Source organism: Crinia signifera, chromosome 4 (genome assembly GCF_055691185.1).
Source record: "Crinia signifera chromosome 4, ASM5569118v1, whole genome shotgun sequence".
Classification (NCBI taxonomy): Eukaryota; Metazoa; Chordata; class Amphibia; order Anura; family Myobatrachidae; genus Crinia; species Crinia signifera.
In genome coordinates this window covers 81,189,421-81,212,617 of record NC_139220.1, presented here as the reverse complement: position 1 = coordinate 81,212,617, position 23,197 = coordinate 81,189,421, and the positions used below count along the sequence as shown (strand labels likewise).

At 42.7% G+C, this 23,197-nt stretch overlaps 1 protein-coding gene across 1 annotated transcript in view; it reads right to left on the bottom strand.

Moving 5' to 3' along the window:
• The window catches only part of LOC146074120 (A disintegrin and metalloproteinase with thrombospondin motifs 2-like), a 301,085-nt gene that overhangs the window by 225,646 nt on the left and 52,242 nt on the right, over positions 1-23,197 (bottom strand). The window contains exon 3 of the mRNA XM_083181900.1: positions 5,992-6,154. Coding sequence (XP_083038026.1) covers positions 5,992-6,154 — 163 coding nt within the window. The remainder of the gene's footprint in view (positions 1-5,991; positions 6,155-23,197) is intronic.

The following is a 23,197-nucleotide window of genomic DNA, read 5'->3' as shown; positions in this document are numbered from 1 at the left end:
AAAACATACAGTAAGTACCCATACAACCTTTAAAAACTCCTGCCTACCTTTTCATGTGTCTACCTTTGGTACTTGTGTACTAGCACGGCGCCCACGATATTTGGTCGCACAACTTTTCATCGCATCGCATCGCATGGCATACACCCGATGCAATGCGATTTAAGATTGTATAAGCCCCCTATACGATGTTAAATTGTATAAGCACCCTAATGGTGGCTTACAATGTTAAATGCACACCCACGCCACCCCCACTATGAACGTGAACCCGAAGCGTGGCGAGCGCAGCGAGCCCGCGAGGGTCGGCGGTACGCGTCCTTCAACCTTCTGTGATGTTTAATTTAATTTACTAAAGTATTTTAAAATTAAAAGAAGTGATGTTGCCCATAGCAACTAATTGGATTCTGTCTATTATTTTCTAGGATGCAACAGAGAAATGATAAACAGAATGTAATTGGTTGTTACAGGAAACATCAGCTTTCTAGTTTTAGAAGCATTAGTAAATGTACCCCAACATACTGTATCATAAAGGCAGCTAACGCGTGCAGTTAATTCCTGAGCTCTAACATAACCTGGACTGGATCCATGTTCAACTGCTGTTATATTTAATCCAACAAATTAGACAACACTCTCCTAGGTAATTTGTGATACTGTCTCAGTAGAATACACAGTTTGTTGCTGTGCTTTCACCAGCTTAATTGTTTTAATTTTGTGAGCGGGATGTGGGCTTCCATCGTCATGGGAAGCTGAACCACTAGTCAGGAACATAGGCCAGGGCCTAACCCATTTCTTGCCACTTCGTGTCATAAATGGCATATTGCCAAATTTACATTTCTCCCCCTGACAATTTTTTTTTTTTTTTTTTGAGTACTTTACAGGAACTTGGCTTTTTGGATCTTACATGCCCTCTACTATGACATTGGTCATCAGCCTTGGCAGATGACATTGATGGCATTTCATCGTCTATGTCAGTGATTTTCAACCTTTTTACCTTGCGGCACACAAAATAAGATTTTAAAATTGCCAAGGCACACCATGAGATCCCCACAGGGCAAAACACATTCCCCCTTAAAGGAAAAAAAGCAAACCTATTGGCCCCCATATAAAAAACAATCACACTGGTCCCCACAGGTAACAAAAATAAAATATATTGGCCCTTTACATGAATAAAGAGACCAGCAAATAACAGTTGAACTGGTGGTGGCTATAAACTAGTTTGGGCATTTCCAGATCTGGGGGCACACTTGAGAACAGCTCAATGCACACTAGTGTGCCACGGCACAGTGGTTGAAAAACACTGGTCTATGTCATGCTCATGACTAGTAGCAGAAGCTTCACACTATGAAGTGGTTCTTAATCTTTCCCTATTGTATCAGCCGAATTGTTGTCCTCCATAGTGAACACACAGGGCAGAGAACCCCTACAGCACACAGGTGGAACTCCTTTAATTAAATGGAGCAAACACACAGGACACATCCGTACAGCACATGCATGTCTGTGCAATTTCACTTTTGTTTCTCTTACTGTTCGGCAGTAAGAAGCCTTCAAACCATCTTAGCACAGATTTTGACATGTTAAGATCTTGATGCCTAACAGTTTGTCAATGTTTTCCATCTTTGCTATAATGCCAATGTAGAGCCAATGGTCAGTTTGGGCAATTTTATAAATTGTTTCCACATTTTCATTTATTTTTGATACGCAAACGTTCATCATCTTAGACAGTCTCACAACCTTCACTATTTTTTTGTCTCTGTTAAGATTTAGAGGGTATTTAGAGGGTATTTTGTTGAATTTAAGGTAAAAATTTTAAGTAAACATGTTACTCTAATTTTGAGCTAAAACATTTTATTTTTTACATGTACAGGTTGAGCATCATTTTTATATTTCAATGCGATATCTTGAGGACGGGACCCATGTGTGAACACAAAATGCATTCATGTTGTTCAAACGCATCATAAACATGAAATACATACTAATATATTTTATTTGTTCATTAAACAAGGGTTCAAAACATGAAACAAAGTTTGTGTAATATTTCAGGCACTGAAATGGAATGCTAAGAAATCATTTTCTTGCATATATTGAGTGCCAGTTACATACAGTATGTCCCTAGTAGTGCCAGTTACATACCATGTCACCAGTAGTGCGCGTTACATATGTCCCCAGTAGTGCCAGTTACATACCATGTGCCCAGTAGTGCGCGTTACATATGTACCCAGTAGGGCCAGTTACATACCATGTGCCCAGTAGTGCGCGTTACATATGTCCCAGTAGTGCCAGTTACATACCGTGTGCCCAGTAGTGCGCGTTACATATTTCCCCAGTAGTGCCTTTAGCAAAATAAAACAAGAAAAGAACGTTTTGGAAACTATGGCTTTCAGAATAGTTTTGATAAAATATATCTGGATAAGGGATACTCAACCTGTACTGTCTTTATTTATTGGCCACTCCACATATACATTATATATTAACTTTAGCCATTAATATTTGCATGAAATTCCCTAAAACAACCTTTTTAAGGGGGTACTTACAAATTCTATACCCTGAAAGTATGGGTGCTGAGAATGCAACCCGCGTTTTCGATTACAAATGCAGCTATGTTTTTATAGAAGCTGTTGTATTGATGAATTTACCAAGCTTTGCATTCTGGGACTTGGCCTTAATTACTGACATCATTTTGAGAAAGCATTAAGTATCCTAGGCTATAGGTTACCATCTGTGGCACTTTCAGGGAGAGGGATTATTAGCTACATTGCTATCTGAATCTGTACACAAAGTACTACAATATAGCTGCATCAGTTTATTTCCAATACAAGTTATTTTCTGCTCAGTATACAGGTGCCATATCAAAGTAACAGTCTCCCCTTGCATCCCAGTTGCACTGAATTGTGACTAAGATGCATTTTCTACAAAAATAAATAAAAGCCCAATGCTAGCAGAGCTGCATGGGACTTGGGTGCTCACTCACTTTTCTGTACATTACAACAGCATATACTAGGTTGTAAAAATTGTAGCCCTCCTAGTATCATATCATTTTTCAACATGACCCCCACCCCTCCACCAGATACAGAAATCTGTACCCGTTTTAACTTACTGCATAGAAATTAAAATAAATTCAGGAGCGGAGACTTAATGTCAGCTCATATCTAAAGCTGGCCATACACCAGACCATGTGGCATATGTATGTTGGGGACAGTCAGTGGAAGTAGTGTGTGTAATGGGAGTAGAGGATTGTGGAGCATTTGTGGGATGAACAGGGGGACAAGGGTGTATATTGGAGTATAGGAATATAGGGTGGAGTAGGGTGTCTGTGGCTGGGATAGAGGGTTATGGGGTGTATGTTGGGGAACCAGTGCAGAATGTGTTGAGGGTAGCGGTATATAGGGTGTTTGTCGGAGATATAAGGGGGAGTAGGGTATGTTGGGGGTAGAGGGGTATGGAGTGCATGTGGGAAGACATGGGCAGTAGTAGTAGTAGTGGTAGTAGTGTGTGGGAGGACAGGGGGAGTTGTGTGTGTGGGTATAGGGATATGGAGATAGCTGTTAGGGGGTGTATGTGGGCTGTGCAGTTGTACAAAGGGGGTGGAGAAGTGCAAGGGTAACGGGCATAGAGGTGCAGTGGCAAGGAGAGGTTGAATAGTGACAAAGAGGTGGATGGAGTGAGAGATGCAAGAGGGCAGGGATGTAGAGGTGGAGGGAGTGAGAGATACAGGGCTGACGGGGATAGAGAGATGCCCACTCACCACCCACCACCTTGGTGTGGTGTGTGCTCAGCTCTTTGGCTGTTGAGGGGCTTACACCAGCTCTGACGGACATTTGAAATATGGTTCCTGCCCACCAGCCTATCACAGGTCACAGACCGGCAGCTGCAGTAAGCGATTGGCTGCCAAACCGCAAGCTCCAATTGGCTCTCTAGACTGCACCATATTTAAAATGTCTGTCAGCGATGGTATGAGGCAGCATAGGAGCTGAGGGCACACCACACATGGCCGTGGCAATCTCTCTCCTCCCCTCTTATATGGCACTAATATTGGAAGTCTTTAAGGGGCACTAATTTGGACATGGTTTAAGGGGCAATACTGGGGGGAATTATATGTAAGGGACAATACTGGGGGCATAATATGTAATGGATTTATGTGTGCGGCATAATGTTTAATGAGCATTACAGTATGTGTGTGTCATAATGTGTAATGGGCGTTATGGTGTGCGGCATAATGTGTAATGGGAATTAGGGTGTGCGTAATCCTGGCACAGTGTGTCTTTCAGATTGTTTTCCACAGACAGACCCAATATTTTAGTCCCAGGTCCGACACAGACAGACCCAATATTTTAGTCCCAGGTCCGACCCTTTTACAACTAAACCCGTGTCGCCCATTATACACATATACATTATACTTTGTCATCCAGGACGACACAGGTTTAACCCCTCTAATAACTGGAGTTGAAATGCTGGGTTGGTCGACCCTGGTTATTCAGTTGAATCGTTTCACATTGCCCATTAACCTGGCAATAACCCGGGTAATGAAATAGGTATGAGAGGCTCTACCTGGCATAATGTGTACAAGTGGCACTATGTGAATAACGGACACTACTGTGACACTGTTAAATGGCCATGCCAATTTTCCACAAAGCTATGCTCTACATTTTCGGTGCACCTATTTTGAGTATGGGGGAACCCGAAGCATATTTTTGCACCTAGGCCTACAGATTGCTATTTACACCTCTGTTGTACTGTACAGATGGAGCCGCAGTGCCATTCGCTTAGAATGAGTTGCACAAGCGTCTCAGATGGAACCGCATCCCACTCTGTGTGAATGGTGCAGCTTGATCTGTACTTTATATCAATCCGCTGCTGGATTAGTTGAGCATTATCCACCAAGTGGTAGCTATTTGTATTGCATGCATATTGTGTGATGTACCTAAACACTCTTCAGTGCATCTGAGCATGATACAAGTGGCGCGACAAAATACTTGCCTAGGTACGCTGGCACAATGGATGAGTGTGGCTCCAACTGTATAGTCATGTTTGGTATTGCTGTAGTTCTTATTATATTGTATAAATGAAGTTGTTCTTTATATTATGACAGCTTGTTTAGTTTCACAGTTATAGGCATAGATACTGATAGATAAATGTAATAAGAATGAATGGTGGGAGACCCCTGCATGACAACTGGAAAAACCTGTGGATCATGCTGATTCAACCTCATGAATGTGAACAAAGGACCAGCTACCTTCCAACCAGCTTGGCGCTACCTCAATTGACATGAGGGAGTGACCATTAGAAGACACCTGAGAAGTGACATCATCACCTTTTGTTTATGGACTCAGAGGTCTGGTGCTGGCTGCACTTACCAAGAGGCTGTTGGTCTGTATTCCTGCAGGAATACTTGTTGGCAATGACCTATGCCTTTTTAACAAGGACTGCAATTTGGCCGCGCATTGCATGTAGCCCGCAGTCATTCAGTGTTTGACAAAATACTTCAGGGCTCTGGCGAAAGGGTCACAGTTGGCAAAAAGTGCCACAATGTGGCACTGGTTTACAGATGGGGGTGCGAAAGCATAAGACTCCATGCAGCCGGCGGTGTGTGCCCCCCCTCTTCCCAGGCATCATTCAGGTAATCTCTGGCACCGCTGCAGTAACAGAGCAGGGGGGCCCCTACTCCTCCCCACTGGGTCTGCTGGGAGTAACCCTTTATTGCTTCTAAATCAACATACCTTGCACTTGGATATTTCTTTAGCAACTACTAACTAAACCTAACAGACAGAATATGATTGCGTGCTATGAGCAGCATCACCTCTTTTCATTTTTGGAAGCTTTTGTGACAGGTGTCTGCATTTCTGCAGAGAACATCGTCTCTCCTGCCAAATGAGGCTCAATAAGTAGGATAGGAAAGGGGCAGTGCAGCAAGTAGCTGAAGATTTCCATTCCCTACAAAAAGACAGGATGAGTTTAATTATGAATGAACGTCCTTAATGATCACCATCACTGACTTACCATTATGCACATTATGCAGTGTCTCCATGTTCTTACTCGGAGAAGGTTTTATGATAGCCGATCTGCGATACACAATATGTGTTCTACCTTTATCCTCCTCCTGCTCCTTTTTTTCCAGTGGTTCTATGAAAAATTCATCCTTGTCTGTACGAATCATGCCAGCCTAAAAGGATAGATTAAAAAATAATATGAAAATAAAATTATTGGTACATATGTAAGAAAAAAAAAAAGATCATTTAATTACAAAGTTTCTATGTTTTGTTAATATGAACTGAGCAGAAGACAATTAAGCAGTGTCTTCCGATAACGCATTGAGATCCTTGGCACACCTGCCACACTTCCATGCTCCTAAGTATGTCAGGCCTCTGGGGAGAATAAACCATTGTGAACTGCTTCCTGAACCTTTCATTATGCTAATCACTGTAGATGCTCAATAAGGCTTTCATGGCTCCAGATGATAGCTACACCATACGGCCGATAGAACTACACAAGGTCAAAAGATTAAATGTTGACGTTATGATTGACATGAAAGTGGTTGACACATATGGTCAACAAGATTTTTTTTCCCCCAATGTTATCCTCATTTACCATCTACGTGACTGGAAATAGTAGCCTGTGCTTACATCAGTGGTTGCGGAGCAAGCCAATTGAGCCATACAGGGAACAAGTTTCCACCAATTTGTCTTAATTGTGGTTAAACATACAAAATGACACCAGCCCCCCAAAAATAGTAACAACCATTTCCACAATGACCTTTGTCGATCATATGGTGTTAATATATGGACTGTCAACCTATTTATTGTCTATCCGTTAATCTATTACTCCAAACTCAGCTTTATATGTTATGTGAAGACAAGGATCACATACAAAAGGTAAAAGTTCCAGAGTGCAGGTTTATTTTACCACAGACAGACAGGTAGTTCTTAGCAGAAAGTCAGCAGTTTACTAGTTCACCGTCAGGAGCACAGTGTCTTGTCCCTTTTCACAGCAGGCTGACATACACACCTAAAGATTTATGTGTCCAACCTGTCAGGTGGGATCAAAAATCATCTAGTAATGTATTTGCTCCCAAATGCTGGAAAACGCACAAAAAACATTATTCAGATTGTTTTCTTTTAAATCAAATGGACGTATCTCATTTTCACTTTTCAGTGTTTGGAAGTAAATTTTCGATTCCCATATGTACCCATACATTACCAGATTTTTATTCCCAGTCCCACCATACAGATTGGACAGATTATTTATTATATATAAAAATGTATTTTCATTATTTTGACAATGAAACCGGCTGAGCCAGTTTAACCCTTTGAGTGCTAACATCTGTGAGAGATGTGTGAAATATTCACGGCATAAACCAGCGTTGCTAATATTTGTTATATAAATTCAAATAAAAAATGTTGTGTAAAAAAAATGTAAGATTATATTTCATACACAAGGTAAACATAACAGGTCATTATGATGAATAAAAATGTTTGCTTCACAATTTTCACACCTATTTTGACAAATTCACTTGGCACTGAACGTCCCTGGCAAACCTAGGAACCTAGCCAAATAATCCGATTATTGAGATTATGGACTTTTTCTATGTGCTAGAGTGAAGTATACTAAGGCTAAATTGATCTAATTGTAGTGAACGTCAAGGGCGCCAACCCACTATTGTACACCATATATAATGTACTCCACATTTAATGTTAGCCATTCTTATGTAGAGCTGGAAAGGTCAAACAATAGAAAAGATTGGACAATACGCTCCAAACATGACCCACTGACCTCCCAACATGACCCATTCCAGGAGGGACAAAATGCTCTGTTCATGGACTTCCCTCTGAATTTATGATTGCATTCACCATTCATAAGAAAAGTGTTTCAATACATATATATTCAAAATATATATACATACACACAAACACTTTGGGTGAAATGTTATAGGATTAGAGATTCAGAAAGTGAGAGATTTGGAAATAAATCTCCAGTTTGTTTTTTTTAAAGCGGCAATCATTTACACCGCAAAACCAGTTTGATTTTGCAGTGTAAATGATTGCCGCTTTAAAAAAAACTGACCGAGCATACTATACCCCTAAACTGAGATACCTAACTGGGGCATCAGATAATTCAAAATGTTTTAAATGCGATACTGAAGATGCAGATATCATACACTGCATGTGGGAATGCTCGGTAATACAAGCATTTTGGGGGGAGGTCCAGATATATATCAATGCTGAGATGGGGATCCCATTTACTGTATCAAAATCTTGGACATTCTGGAACCACTACACACCCCAGAATAAAAATGTAACACAGGATGCAAAGCAATTATTAGCTCACATAGCAGCAGCAGCCAAGAAGGCGATTTTATCCCAATGGATATATGGCGACCTAATATCTCTAACCTTGATGACATCTAGACTCCAGTTCCTTTATCAGATGGACTGGGCAGAATGTATTTTAGAGGTGGAAACTAGATCTAGTAAATTCTTCGCTATATGGCTACCTTATATAAATACACTACAAATGATCAAATACGTAAAATTGTAAAAAAAAACAACAACACATGGTATAACAAAGAACAACATGCTACAGGAACTACACCATTTTATAATGTACATATCGTATCCTTAGCTGAATGATTGCCATCTGAGCGTATAAACCAAGACATCACTGATTATTATTATTATTATGGCTGGGTTTATTTGCAATATGTAAAACAGACACAATGCAGATATGTGATATACACTTCAAATTTTGCATATTGTACTTAAATATTTGAATATATGAAATTGAATATAACATAAGAATGATATGTATGTTTGTAAAACATGTAAAATGTAAACACATATGTAATATGTATGTTTTACTTTATATACTAATAAAATACATTAAAAATGTTTTTGGAGATTTCTTACCATATCTCTCACTTTCTGAATCTCTCATCCTATTACATTTCACCCTATATAGGATGGGCTACACCTCATATATACTATATATGATGAGCTACACAGAATATATACATTATTTGAAACAAACTTGAAAAAAAAAGTATCCGACTCTATTTACAGTATGAATGTTGAACATATACAGGTATGGCTCTACCTCTAGGCAGATACCAAAGGCACGGGTATCTGGGGAGCTCTACCGGGTCTGCCTATCACAAAATGAAGGATGCCTGCGAAGAAGTTCAGAACTTCTAAGATGCCTCCTCTGCACTTTCACTTGAGGGGCTGGAAAGTGAGCACTGGTGAACGTATGGGGTTGGGAGGCAGTAGAAGTGCTGCCTAGGGTGACGAGAAGCCTAACACTGGCCCTGAATGTATGAGGTGCAGAGCAAACTGGTGTATCAGCCCCTCAGAATATATATCCTCTCTGCTCACTGATTAGCAGAGTGAGAGAGTGAGAAATATGATATTTACCAAGCAGCAATCTTGCCCTAGAACTCCATTTTGTCTGTGTTCAAAAAATAATTATATATAAAACAGTTCTGCAATTGGTTCAGTAGACTCTTACAAGACACTGTAACAAATGAGGGTGTGGCTAAATTTTAACTTATGTCTGTATAACCGGAAGTGTTATAAAATGAGGAACCAGTCTCTGAGCCATACTGTGTTTGTGTGTTTATTCACTCTCCTGGGCCTAGTAACTAATAAACTCGACATAAAACGAACTCAGGTGGAGGATCATTCCCAGATGCCACACAGAGAAGGCAAAACAAACCATAATTAGGGTATGGAAAATATAATAAAATATTTGCTTTGTACAGAATTCTAAGTGTATAGCAATTTTTATATTAAAGTACCAATTCTATCTTTACAGATGTTGAAGTTCTTCGTTACATCCAGTGCTGCTTAAAACTTACTCATAAATCAAAACATTTTCTGTAGGTGTGCATGCCAGGCTTCCCTACTCACACATTTTTTTAAATGTAAACAATAGGCATGTATGGTGAAACAGATTTTACACAAGCCACATTTTTAGATAGTAAAAATGAACTTAAATACAAGGCACACAATCTCCACTACTTGAAGCAGATTTAATCTCATTTGACAGCATAAAACGCTTGTTATTGTATGTGGGCCCAATATCAGTCTTATGACTGCTGCTAGCCAGGAATTCATTCAATAGTAAAGAATGCAATGCAAACCAAATGCCAAGTGTACCATGATTAGCTAGAGAATCAGACAATGGAAATCTGTTATTTGTTAAAGGTCTGTAAATAAAAAAAAACAGAAGCACCGAAAAAGTCATAACAGTTTAAGAAGAAATGTTAAAATACTAAAAATAAAAAAACACAACAACATAAGAATAAGGTGTATCTTGCACTCATGTCTCCATTCACAAAATAATTACTAACTTGTCCAAAGTAAATCTGAATAATGGCCTGACACTGTTTATCATGGCATATCTTTAGGCTACAGCATACAACGTCATTTTTAGAGATCTGGATGGCATTTGCATAGTAATCTGGAAATTAGCACCCAAAATGGCATTGTGGTATGTGATTTTTACATCTGGATGCAACAAATAAGACATGCAGGGAGCCTGTGGTCCTTGTGATGTGTTCAGAGAACGATTGCCTGTGAGGAATCTGGAGGAACTCACTAGCAAGTAAGTTACACACAACACATTCAGATGGCACTAGCTGCGAGGGGCTTTTTAAATCTGACCGCATCACATACCTCATAAAAACATAGGGAGTCTGCTGCTACTTTCATAAATGGAGGGGCCTCTGCTGTAGTCCAATCATAATACATTTGCGTGATAATTGTGAGTATACCTCCTTTGATAAAGCTGTGATATCGGCAAAACACGATGGTGGATCTGAGGGAACCAAATAAATCCAGTACTACTCTGCAACACTGCCAATACTGATGCTAGCCTCTGAACGTTTTCTGCTGAGCAATCCACATCTAATACCCCTTTTCCACTAGCAAATTCTACCCGGGTTTTTGCTCATGGACGCGCACCGACAAGGGTTTTTTGTCAGTGTGAACGTGTCCTTTTCACAAAACACGGGTAGAGAGACCAGGGAATTCTACCCTGGTATCTACCAGGGTAAAACACTGCAATGACACGGGTCTGTGCGCAGTGTAAACGCACATTACCCGTGTTTTAGATCCGGGTAATGCTCTGAGGCCGGTAATTGGTTCTTCAGGGGCACCAGAAGATGATGTCATCTGCTGGAGATGCGCTGGAAGACGCTGGGAGACGCTGACCACGAGGAGGCTTCCCAGCAGCAGCTCCTCTGGCGCTGGCCACAAGCAGCCATCGCAGCACATTGCCCACGCTGGGCACAAGCAGCCATCGCAGCACATTGCCCACGCTGGGCACAAGTAGCCATTGCAGCACATTGCCTCCTACCTACGCTGGGCACAAGCAGCCATCACAAATGTCTACAAGCCCAGCATAGACACAGCTACTCTCTCAGACTCCATTGCTGCAATGCTGTAAGAAGTCCCCTTTGTCCCCTTTGTGACTTCAAACTGGTTTGGACTGGAAAAAAGCTATGTCTTGTGGGCATTCTTGGGATTTTTCAAAGTTTACCCGGGTTTAGTGTAAAAGGCTCCGACACGGGTATAACACGGGTCTATGTGCAGTGTGAACAGTGTTTTTACCCGTGTCTTACACGGGTATGATCCGTGTTCAAAAACCCGTGTTTAACACGGGTTTCAGATGGAAAAGGGGTATAAATCTTCACATCTAATCCAAGAGGACAATCTGGATCACTAAATCCTGATCAGAATGAAGGTCTAGAACAAGCAAAGGGGCCACTACCCCCCAAAGAACCTTCCACGGACCAGTTGATTACAATATAATTTCAACAATATCCCCCCCCCCCCCCCCCAGTAATATTTGGAACATCTGAAGTGGGCTCATAGTTGGTCTCAATACCATTCGAAAGAGGCATTACAAGAACGGACCTCCCCAACACAGGAACGTGCAAAATACGGTACCGTATGGACTGATTCTTTTTTTCTATTTTTCTATTTTTCGGTTCCCTCTGTTTCAGTACAGACATTCCCTGTCCATTGCAATTTTTATTTGTCTTTTATCTGTGTTACAATATGTCACATTGTCTATAGGCGTTTTTATTAAATGTTGTTGCTTTTTAAAATCTTATCTGGCACCATGGTATTGGATTATTAATTTTTCAAACTGCTAGTTTAGTTTTAACAATTTGACACTAATTCTATCTAAATTCCCACTATCTGTTTAGTGTTTAGCGCAGTGTAACTCTCTTCTTTCTTTAGTCATGTTCCGATAAGTGCTTAATATAAAGAATTTGAAAAAAAAGGTCCTGACCTCAAACCCATTGAACATGTTTAGGATGGAGTGCAATGCAGACTGAGTATGGTCTTATCCCCAGTCCTTAACCCAGCTGAAGCTCGTGTGGCTGAATGGATGATAATTTCTACAGACATATTCCAAAATTTTGTGTTAAGCCTTCAGTGAAAGATGGAGGTTGTTCTAGCAGAAAAAAAGATTCAACACTATATGAATGTCCAAAGTCACAGAATGAGATGTTCAACAAGCACATAGTCCAGTTCTGGGGCCAAAAACACATTTATTTACAATTAAAAAAATACCCTCGCAAACATGTGTTTCAGCTCCTAAATGATCAAGATTCACCTTTAGTAAATTTTCCAGTGTATATTAAGAAACAATATGCACGGACATTGTATGTTACTCTGCACGTTTTCATATTAGCCATGCATCCTGAAAAAAAGGCCGACAGGCCTTAAAACGTCGACAAATCCCTATGGCGCAATAAATTTATGATGCACGTTTTAATACAATTTGCTATAAAAGAAAATTGTGAGGAGTGCGGCCTCATTTGTCTTTTATCTTTTAATTTGTGCATAGAGCCAGGCGCCACCACTAGGCAGCTCTAGGCATTTGCCTAGGGCGCCGGCCACTGGAGTGCGGTAGTCCAGAGCTGGGATGTAGGTGAGCGGCTAAGCGTCTCCCCCCCCACCCCCAGCAACCTCCTCGGCAGCCGATGCATCTCCCCCTGTCAATTCACTTCCAGCAACCCACCCGCCCAACCCCGCTGTGGAGAGACGCGGCACCCGGCAGGTGAGCAGCTTTCCCCCCCACCCCCAGCAAACTCAGTGGCTGCCGCATCACTACCCAACCCCTGCCAGATGCCGCTGTGGATCGATGTGGCAGGCACCCGGCAGGTGAGCGGGTTCCCCCCTACCCCCAGTAAACTCGGCGGCTACCGCCGCACAGCTCCCGCTCTGCCCCCCAGAGCAACTGCTTCCTCCATCCCCCCTCCCGCAATGGCCACATCATCCCCCCCCCCCCCCCCCGTAACAGCGCGACGGTGGGTACCTAGTGCCGGCCCTGCATAGAGCATAGTTGAGATATTTTAGCACTGTGGAAGTTAATACAATGGTTAAGATATTGAGTGAAATGCTACACTATATGTAAAGAATGCTATTTATATTAATCTGATGGATTTATTAATGAAGTGTATGTATTCACATTCAATCCAATCAGTACAAAATGTTGCAATTGGAAAGGGAAAACTAGCTAATCAATTAATGGGGTCTATTATCATCATTAATATGTCATATACAACAAATTCGTTATATAAATAATTTCATTAGCTTTTCTAAACAGACAACGCAGCTATGATGCATTTGTTATCCCTGTGGCACTTGGCTTATGAGCCAGCTTGCCTACGCTTTCACAAACTGTCCAGAATAAATTTCAGGGAATTGTCCTGATCTACAAGAAGTTTAAACCTACCTCATAGACCCAAGAGCTTAATTATTCGTACTAAGTTGTGTCATTAAGCTTCACTCCCCACTGTGTGATGCTGTGAGTTGCAGCACTGCAAAGCGGAAGAGGGTAATAATCCTAAACACAACTTGGAAAAAGCAGGCAGGTATTCCAAGTCAACTAGGCTTCACTTTAAAATGTTTCAACTAATAACTAACAATTACACTCACTTGTGCACCAGCTAAAAGTTCTGGAAAGCATGGTTAAGCTGTATGCACACTAGATGACGTACGTACAGTGTAGCTTACCCAGCAACAGAACCTAGCAGGGGCTGGCATCGGCAAAATACGTATACACTTGGTGAAGCCGGCAGTGGTGGAGTGTCATTGGTGGCCATACCGCATTCAGCATTATGTCTCTTTCTAGTGGGAGCAGGAAAAGTCAGTGACATAGGGGGTTATTTTTGTTCACTCTTTCTGACAAATTCCTTCTTAGATGGACAAAACCATGTGCACTGCAGGTGGGGCAGATGTAACTTGTGCAGAGATAATTAGATTTGGGTGGGGTTTTACTTCAAACGGTGATCTATATTGCAGTGTAAAAATAAAGCAGTCAGTATTTACCCTGCACTGAAACAAAATAACTCACCCAAATGTAACGCTCTCTGCACATGTTACATCTGCCCCCCTACAGTGTACATGGTTTTGTCCATCTAAGAAGGATTTTGTCAGAAAGAGTGAACTAGAATAAGGCCTATACTGTAGCGATAGACAATGTGCCAAATATGCCATATTTGGAAAAATAATAATGAATTTAAGTAAATAGAGCTTATATACCTTAAGGCCCCCATACACTAGTCCAACTTGTCCAGAGGACAAGTCGGACCCAATTTTTACTGAGTTCCCTGGGAGAGCTCACTAGTGATTTGGCACTTGATGTGCCATTTTTTACATTGGATAAATGGCATGTGATACAGTATATATCATGTAAACTCCCGGGGAGCTGCGGGGGCAGGAAAGTTATAAAAAAAAAAAAACCTGGGCAGCGGCGGTTCTGGGCTGTGCTGAGCGCCTGGGGATGTGGGTGACCGAGCGTAGTGGCAGGATGGGCAGTGTCCGGGAAGTGCTGAGCGGACCTGCGGTGACAGAATTAAAAAAAATAATTTAAAAGACAGGCTGGCCATTGATTGGCAGAGAGTACTCTCTCTCTCAGCCAATTGGTGGCCTCAGTGCAGCCTGGACCCGCCGCAGCCCACCTCTGCACATAGGTTTGTGCCAGCAGTGCTTCACCTGCAAAAAAAAGCACACGCAATGTCCTGCTGATGGGTCCGATCTGATAGATTGAACCTGCAGCATGTACAATCTGTAGGGTACAACCCGATGCACACAGGGACCGCGTATCTGGTCGGATGGGATGTCAAATGTCAGATGTCATGATAAGTGTATGGGTACCTTTAGGGTCAGTTATGTGGTGGTGTAAAGTTGCGCTTCTGATTGTCCATGTTTTATGACCGTCATCCAATAGCACAGGTTTTGCCTCTCATTTTGAGGATTAATACTTTGATTTGGTCCTGAATCACCAACCTGAGTCCACCAGAGATTTGTGGCACCCCAGGCCGCCTAGGCATACAGTTTGGGACCCACTGATCTAGTGTGTGCAAAGCTTTACTGTAGGAGTCCCTGAGGACCACATCTAGCCACCACTGCAGAAATATACAAAGGAACATTACCATTTATAATTGTCAAATATTTCCACCGCTTGCTGGCACCACTTGAAAAGAAAAGAATGAAACATAATGGAAGTATATGTAAGGAGTAGACTTAAATGCACTAGAAAAAGCAGGTTCAAAGCAGTGACTTGTACACACTATAGTTGCTACAAAAGAAATGTCTTGTACTGCGGAATCTGGTCTAAAACACAGCACATGCAGGAAGATGAAATTATGCTTTAACCTTTAACCCGGTAAGAACATCAGTAGTCTCTTCAATATTTGTTAGAGAAGATCATTGGCATTCTGGCAATTCTGATTGATCACCATGGCAACTATTTCTAGGAACCTAGCCAAATAATAAGCTTATTGTGATATATATATAAAAAATATGTCACAATTTAATGTTAGCCATTCTTATGAAGAGCTGGAAAGGTCAAACAATAGAAAAGATTATACAATATGCTTTCTTTCAAGGGAAACACTAAATAAAAATATGCCATGTTAACACTGTATGTTTATTACATGATATGAGCTTATCAGCCGCTGTAGTATGTGTGCACACATACTGTGTATAAAAATATGGAGGGGGGGGGGATTAGCACTCACCATATAGTGCAGTGATGCTCCGGTGCCTACAATATCAATGGATACAGAGCTGGGGTGGAAGAGACACTCAGAATCTGGTAAATGGTAAACACATCTATATAATAATTGACAAAGTGGCCGTTTCGGACTTGCTTGTGCAGGTCTGAATTCAGCCCCGCCTCCAATGGTGGAGGTGTGTGCATGAGCAAACTTCCGGAGCGAACACCTTCAGCGAGTTACTCACTCGCCGGGGCATTTTCGCAAATTGAGTGACAGGCAGGGCGGCGGCCGGGCACGCCCATAGAAACAATGGGTGGACCCCTGTGAAAGTAGGCATCCCCCAGCCTGCTCAGAGCAGGCACATCACGTCACATTACGTCAGTGCCCGCCCTCAATCAGTAGAAGAATGGCCAGTATAAACATACAGTAAGTCCAGGCTAACTTATATACAAAGAGAGGAAAAATCATTAGATGGTGAGTTATACCCCTTTCACATTCGCAAGCGCTTGCAAGCCAGGTACAAAATCTCGGGTGCAAGCGCTCTCACACTAGCCGCCCAACCCGGCATAACGCTGTGTGGGTGACATCATCTGGAGGCGGAGCCAGGGCAGCGCTGGGAGATGACAACATCTGTACAATATGGGTAGGGATTGGCACTATCTAAAAATTTGTTCAAGATGATAATTAACAGATCAAATTAAGTAAACCAATGGATATACCGCTTGGACTGAAATGATCTGCGGTGTCTGGTTGGTGGTGCTCTCAAAATTGTTCAGCATTGAAACTGAAAGAATAAGTCACAAGGATGACCAGAAAGGAAGAACACAAAAGGTTTTTGGGGCACACTTAACAAATGATGATTGAATAATTTTAAATTTTACTTTATTAGGTTACTTAGATTTTATTAGATTACTTACTGTCACAGTTTTTTATAACAATAAGGTGGTAAATTATCACCTTATTGTTATACAAAACTCTGACAGTATTATCTTTTTCAATTGTTGCATTGTTTTATTAAATTAATAATTTTTGCTAACGTTTCACTATTTTAACTAAGTAATCTAATAAAAGTTAATTTTTTAATTATTCAATCATCATTTGTTAAGTGTGCCCCAAAAACCTTTTGTGTTCTTCCTTTCCGGTCATCCTTACTTATTCTTCAGATGACAGCATCTTCCAGCGGCTCCTTTACAGTGCAGTGAACGGGACCAGGGTCGTGTTGACCTGGGATAATCATTCACACTGTGCCTGGACCCACGACCCATGACCCACGAGCAGTCTGGCTCCAACTAGCGGCAGCAGTTTCTGCACTAGGAAGTGGTTCTTGATATCTCACTATGGGGCAGATGTATTAAGCCTTAACAAGAGATAAATGCAAGGGTTGATAAGGAGAGATAAACGTCCAGCCAATCAGCTCCTTACTGACTTTATTCAAACACAGCCTGTAACATGGCAGTTAGCAGGTGATTGGCTGAACGTTTATCTCTCCTTATCACACTTGCATTTATCTCTTGTTAAGGCTTAATACATCTGCCCCTATTTTTCCTTCAAATCTTTATCCTCCTTTTGAAACTCAGACAGTAGCAGCACCCAGGCATACCTCCCAACTTCTGCAGACGGGAGGTTGGGACTCTCGCGCGAAGGGGTGCGGACTCACGAAAAGGGGGCGTGACCTCGCGGGATGACGCGTCCTCCGGTCATGCCCCTGTTTTCCACCGCTCGTTGGCGCTGAATAGACGCCAGGCTGGGGGGACTCCCAACTGTCCCCCCCACCGCGGGACAATGGCGGCCCCGGGCGGGATGCGGGAACGTCCCCGAATATCGGGACGTTCCCGCGGTAAGCGGGACAGTTGGGAGGTATGCCCAGGTGCGGGGCAGACAGTGGCAGCACCCAGGTATGGGGCGGTCAGTGGAAGACAGAGGTCCGTCCTCCACAATCTTCTATGCTGGAGGGAAGATGGCACTGATCGGCGGGGACCTTTATAGGATTCATAACTCGCAAGAATCCAAAAGTGGAAAGAAGATGTTTTGCATCGTTCTGGGAACCGGACTCGGATTCCACCTCGGATCGTAAAGTTCAGGGGGTTTGAATCTCGGAGATCCGAACCTGCTCATCCCTCTTCAAATCTACATAATAATTCAGAGATCTTGTATATATATATTTGCAAATACATGGGTAAGCCCCCAAGCCAATTGTCAAGGACTCTGAGTATTTGGGGTCCCTATTGCTATGCGGCACCCCAAAAATCAACCCGAGCCACAAAGTCCAAAGCCGCACACTAGTGAAAAAACTAAAGTGTTAATAAGTGTTCATATTAAGAAGCAAAATCTATGTACAAAAAGTTATGAAGCCAAACATCATATGGATAAATTAATAATGCGGTGCTCTCCGGGGGAGCTTGCGCCGGAGCAGGAGACCAAACGAGGACGGCGGCACTTGCTTCAATGAAGAGGCATTAGTCGTGTTTCAGGAAGAAACCTACGTTTCAATGCTTTATATCGTATTATCATCAGGGTGCAGAGACCGATATAAAACAAACTGCCAAGTCCTGTCAAAGCTCCATCCCCCGCCCACACGGGCTTCCAGATTAATGAGGACATTCTGTCCAGCATTATGACCTCATTAACCCCTTCCCGACAATTGACGTACATTTACGTCATGGTCGGGAAGTACTTCCCGACACATGGCGTAAATGTACGTCATGGCATTTAACTGTCACCGCGTCTATAGACGCGGTGACAGTTTCAACATGTCTGCTGTCCCTGACAGCAGACATGTCCGTGCATGCCCAGGGGGGGCTGCGATGCCGCCCCCCCGTCGGCGATCGCTGTGATTGGCTGTTCAGTGTGAACAGCCAATTACAGCGTTTTCCTGTGTCACCGGCGAATAACGTTCGCCGGTGACACGGGATCGGAGGTGATTGGTGCTGTAAAGTACAGCACCAATCACCGCGGGGTGTAAGGGTGACACTGGTGTCACCCACCTCACCCCGCCCGCCCCCAAAGGCCGTGATTGGTCCGTCGGACCGACGGACCAATCACAGCCATGGAGGGGGGTTTAAACTAACGGTGACTGCACTGCAGACGCCATTCCGGTCTGGAATAGCGTGCAGTGCGGTCACCGTGCCGAGCTGTCGCCATTTACTGACCAGAACCTTGCAAAATACTTACCTGATCACTGCAAATATCTTGCCTGCTTCATCACTGCTTGTGTGTGCTGGATGCTTCCTGGATCCTGTTACTTGTGACTTCCTGTGCTGCAGTGTAATAGCGTTAGTTAGATAGAGAGAGATAGAGAGAGAGATAGAGAGAGATAGTGTCAGAGAGTGCTATATTTTGTGCTGCTGCAGTGTGATATAGTTATAGAGAGAGAGATAGAGAGAGATAGAGAGAGATAGAGAGAGATAGAGAGAGAGAGATAGAGAGGCCTAGTGACAGAGAGTGCTATATTTTGTGCTGCTGCAGTGTAATAGTTATAGATAGAGAGATAGAGAGAGATAGAGAGAGAGAGATAGAGATAGTGACAGATTGTGCTATATCTTTTTTAAATAACTGACTGCTGCCCCCCCTTTTGTGCTGATCAGTATAAATTAACTGATCAGCAACTTTTTGGGGGCGCAGGTTTTTTTTTATATATATATATACCTGTCACTGCTGCTGCTGCAGTGTCATAGAGTGTTAGATAGTGAGAGATAGAGAGATAGAGAGAGATAGTGACAGAGAGTGATAGAGAGTGCTAAATTTTGTGTCTGCTGCCCCCGCCTTTTGTGCTGATCACTATATCTGAGGTGATCAGCAACTTTTTGGGGGTGCAGAGGTTTTTTTTTTTTATATATACCTGCCAGTTGCACTGTCAGTTGCACCAAAGGTTGTGCACCTGCTGCCCCTCACTGGTAATCAGTGTCGCATCACTGATCACCTTTTTTTTTTGTGTGTGTGCTGTGGGGTCTTTTTTTAATTTTTTTTTTACACACACTGTGATTTTGTGGGTGTCCTGTGGCCGCTGTGCGCTGATCAGTGACGTACATCACTGATCATCTTTTTCGGGAGCGCTGTTCAGTGACGGACGACGGACGTTACTGACCAACATCTGTGCTCAATTTTTGGCGCAGGACCTTTTTTTTTTTTTTTGTTTAACCCCTTCCATTTTTTTTTTTTTAACCCCTTCAATTTTTTTTTTTTAACCCCTTCAATTTTTTTTTTTTTTTTGTATAAAGTATTTTTTTTTTTCTGCACTACATACACACTACACACTACATACCCCCCGGGTTGAAATAAAGTTTGTACCCCCCCCTACACTACACACGTGTTGAAACATTTCACTACCAGTAACACAAAAATAAAAATGGCTTCCCAAATGTCATCCCAAATGTCATCCCAAATGTCATCCCAGTCATCCAGGAGAATGTATTCAGTGGAGGAGGCATATGCCATGCTTGCCTCTGACTCTGACACAGCCAGTGAGGCAAGCGGGGAATTTGAAGGATTCGTCTTAAGCTCCTCTTCCTCCTCTGATGATGAGGGACCCCCTCAAAGACGCCCCCGTAGAGCAGCTGAGACCCCCCCCCCCCCAATAATTGATCTCGTATGGACCCCACCACCAGACAATTTTGAGCCCCAGGTTCCTGAGTTTTTGGCCATGCCAGGAATCCAATTTGATTCCACAGGTCTCAGAGAAATTGACTTTTTCAAATTATTTTTCTCTGATGATTTTATAAATTTAATGGTGGACCAAACTAATTTATATGCCCAGCAGTTTATTGCTCAAAACCCCACGTCATCATTTGCTAGGTGGACCCCTGTAGATGCAGTAGAGATGATGACGTTTTGGGGTCTGGTGTTTCATATGGGCATAGTAAAAAAGCCAGAAATTAGGCAATATTGGAGTACAGATGTTCTGTACAGCACCCCATTTTACCGTATGGCCATGCCCCGGGCTCGATTTGAGACGATTCTTAAATTTATACATTACACCGATAATGCACAGTGCCCACCCAGAGATGATCCCACCTTTGACCGGCTATTCAAAGTCAGGCCGGTCATTGATCATTTCAGTGCCAAATTTGAAGAGGTGTACATCCCTGAAAAATGTATTTGTATCGACGAGTCCCTTATACATTTTAAAGGAAGGGTTAAATTCCGCCAGTACCTTCCCAGTAAGAGGGCAAGGTATGGCATAAAAATGTATAAACTGTGTGAAAGCACCTCAGGGTACACCCACAGGTTTAGGGTTTATGAAGGGAAGGATTCAAGAATTGAACCGCTAGAATGCCCCCCCTCCCTCGTAGGTGTTAGTGGGAAAATTGTCTGGGATTTAGTGCACCCCTTCCTGGATAAAGGTTATCACCTCTATGTGGATAACTTTTACACCAGCATCCCCCTGTTTAAGGCCCTTGGTTCAAGAGGTACAGCAGCTTGCGGTACTGTGCGCAAGAACCAAAGAGGCCTCCCAAAAACGCACATTGCCCAAGTAATGAGAAGGGGTGAAAGCAGGGGAATATGCACCGAAAATATGTTGTTGGTCAAATATAAGGACAAGAGGGATGTCCTTATACTGACAACAATTCACGGAGACAGTACCACCTCCGTCCCTGTACGAGGTACCAGTACCCACACCTCAAAACCTAATTGTATCCTGGATTACAATAGGTACATGGGCGGAGTGGATCTTTCAGATCAGGTACTGAAGCCGTACAGTGCCCTGCGGAAAACAAAAATCTGGTACAAGAAGGTGGCCGTGTATATCATCCAGATGGCACTGTATAACGCTTACGTGCTATTCCGTTCTACCGGCCAGAGGGGGACATTTATGCACTTTCAAGAGGAAGTCATAAAGGGCCTAATATTTGGGAACCAGCAGGCAGAGGGCCCCAGTACTTCTAGTACTGGCCCCCGTATTGTACCAGGGCAGCATTTTCCTGATGAAATCCCCGCCACTGGAAAAAAGGGCAGGACACAAAAAAGGTGCAAAGTTTGCTATAAAAAGGGAATAAGAAAGCAAACTATTTTCCAGTGTGACACTTGCCCCGACAAACCCGGCCTATGTATAAAGGAGTGTTTTAAAATATACCACACATCTATGGAATACTAGGTTCATAATTTCACCGTGCTTCGGGGGTCTTGCTAATGCCACATAGCACCCACCATTCATTCCACCAGAATCTGAGCCGCAAAATCCAAAAATCACTCCTTCCCTTCTGAGTCCTGCCATGCACCCAACTGGTATTTTTTGGTCACATGTGAGGCATTGCCGTACTTGGGAGAAATTGGGGCACATATTTTGGGGTGCTTTGTCTCCTTCATACCTTCTGAAAATGAAAAATTTTGAGCCAGAACTGCATTTTTGTGTAAAAAAATGTAATTTTTCATTTTCACTGCCCACTTGTATCAAAATTGGTGAAACCCCTGGGGGTTTGAAATGTACACTATACCCCTAGATGAGTTCCCTGAGGGGTGTAGTTTGCAAAATGGGGTCACTTGTGGGGGGGTTCCACTGTATTGGTGCTTTGGGGGTCTTGCTAATGCGACATAGCACCCACCATCATTCCACCAGAATTTGTGCTGCAAAATCCAAATATCACTCCTTCCCTTCTGAGTCCTGCCACTTTTTGGTCACACATGAGGCATTGCCGTACTCGGGAGAAATTGGGGCACAGATTTTGGGGTGCTTTGTCTCCTTCATTCCTTCTGAAAATGAAAAAATTTGAGCCAGAACTGCATTTTTGTGTAAAAAAATTTAATTTTTCATTTTCACTGCCCACTTGTATCAAAATTGGTGAAACCCCAGGGGGTTTGAAATGTACACTATACCCCTAGATGAATTCCCTGAGGGGTGTAGTTTGCAAAATGGGGTCACTTGTGAGGGGGTTCCACTGTATTGGTGCTTGGGGGGTCTTACTAATGCGACATAGCACCCACCAAAATTCCACCAGAATCTGAGCTGCAAAATCCAAAAATCACTCCTTCCCTTCTGAGTCCTGCCATGCACCCAAATGGTATTTTTTGGTCACATGTGAGGCATTGCCGTACTCGGGAGAAATTGGGGCACAGATTTTGGGGTGCTTTGTCTCCTTCATACCTTCTGAAAATGAAAAATTTTGAGCCAGAACTGCATTTTTGTGTAAAAAAAATGTAATTTTTCATGTTCACTGCCCACTTGTATCAAAATTGGTGAAACCCCTGGGGGTTTGA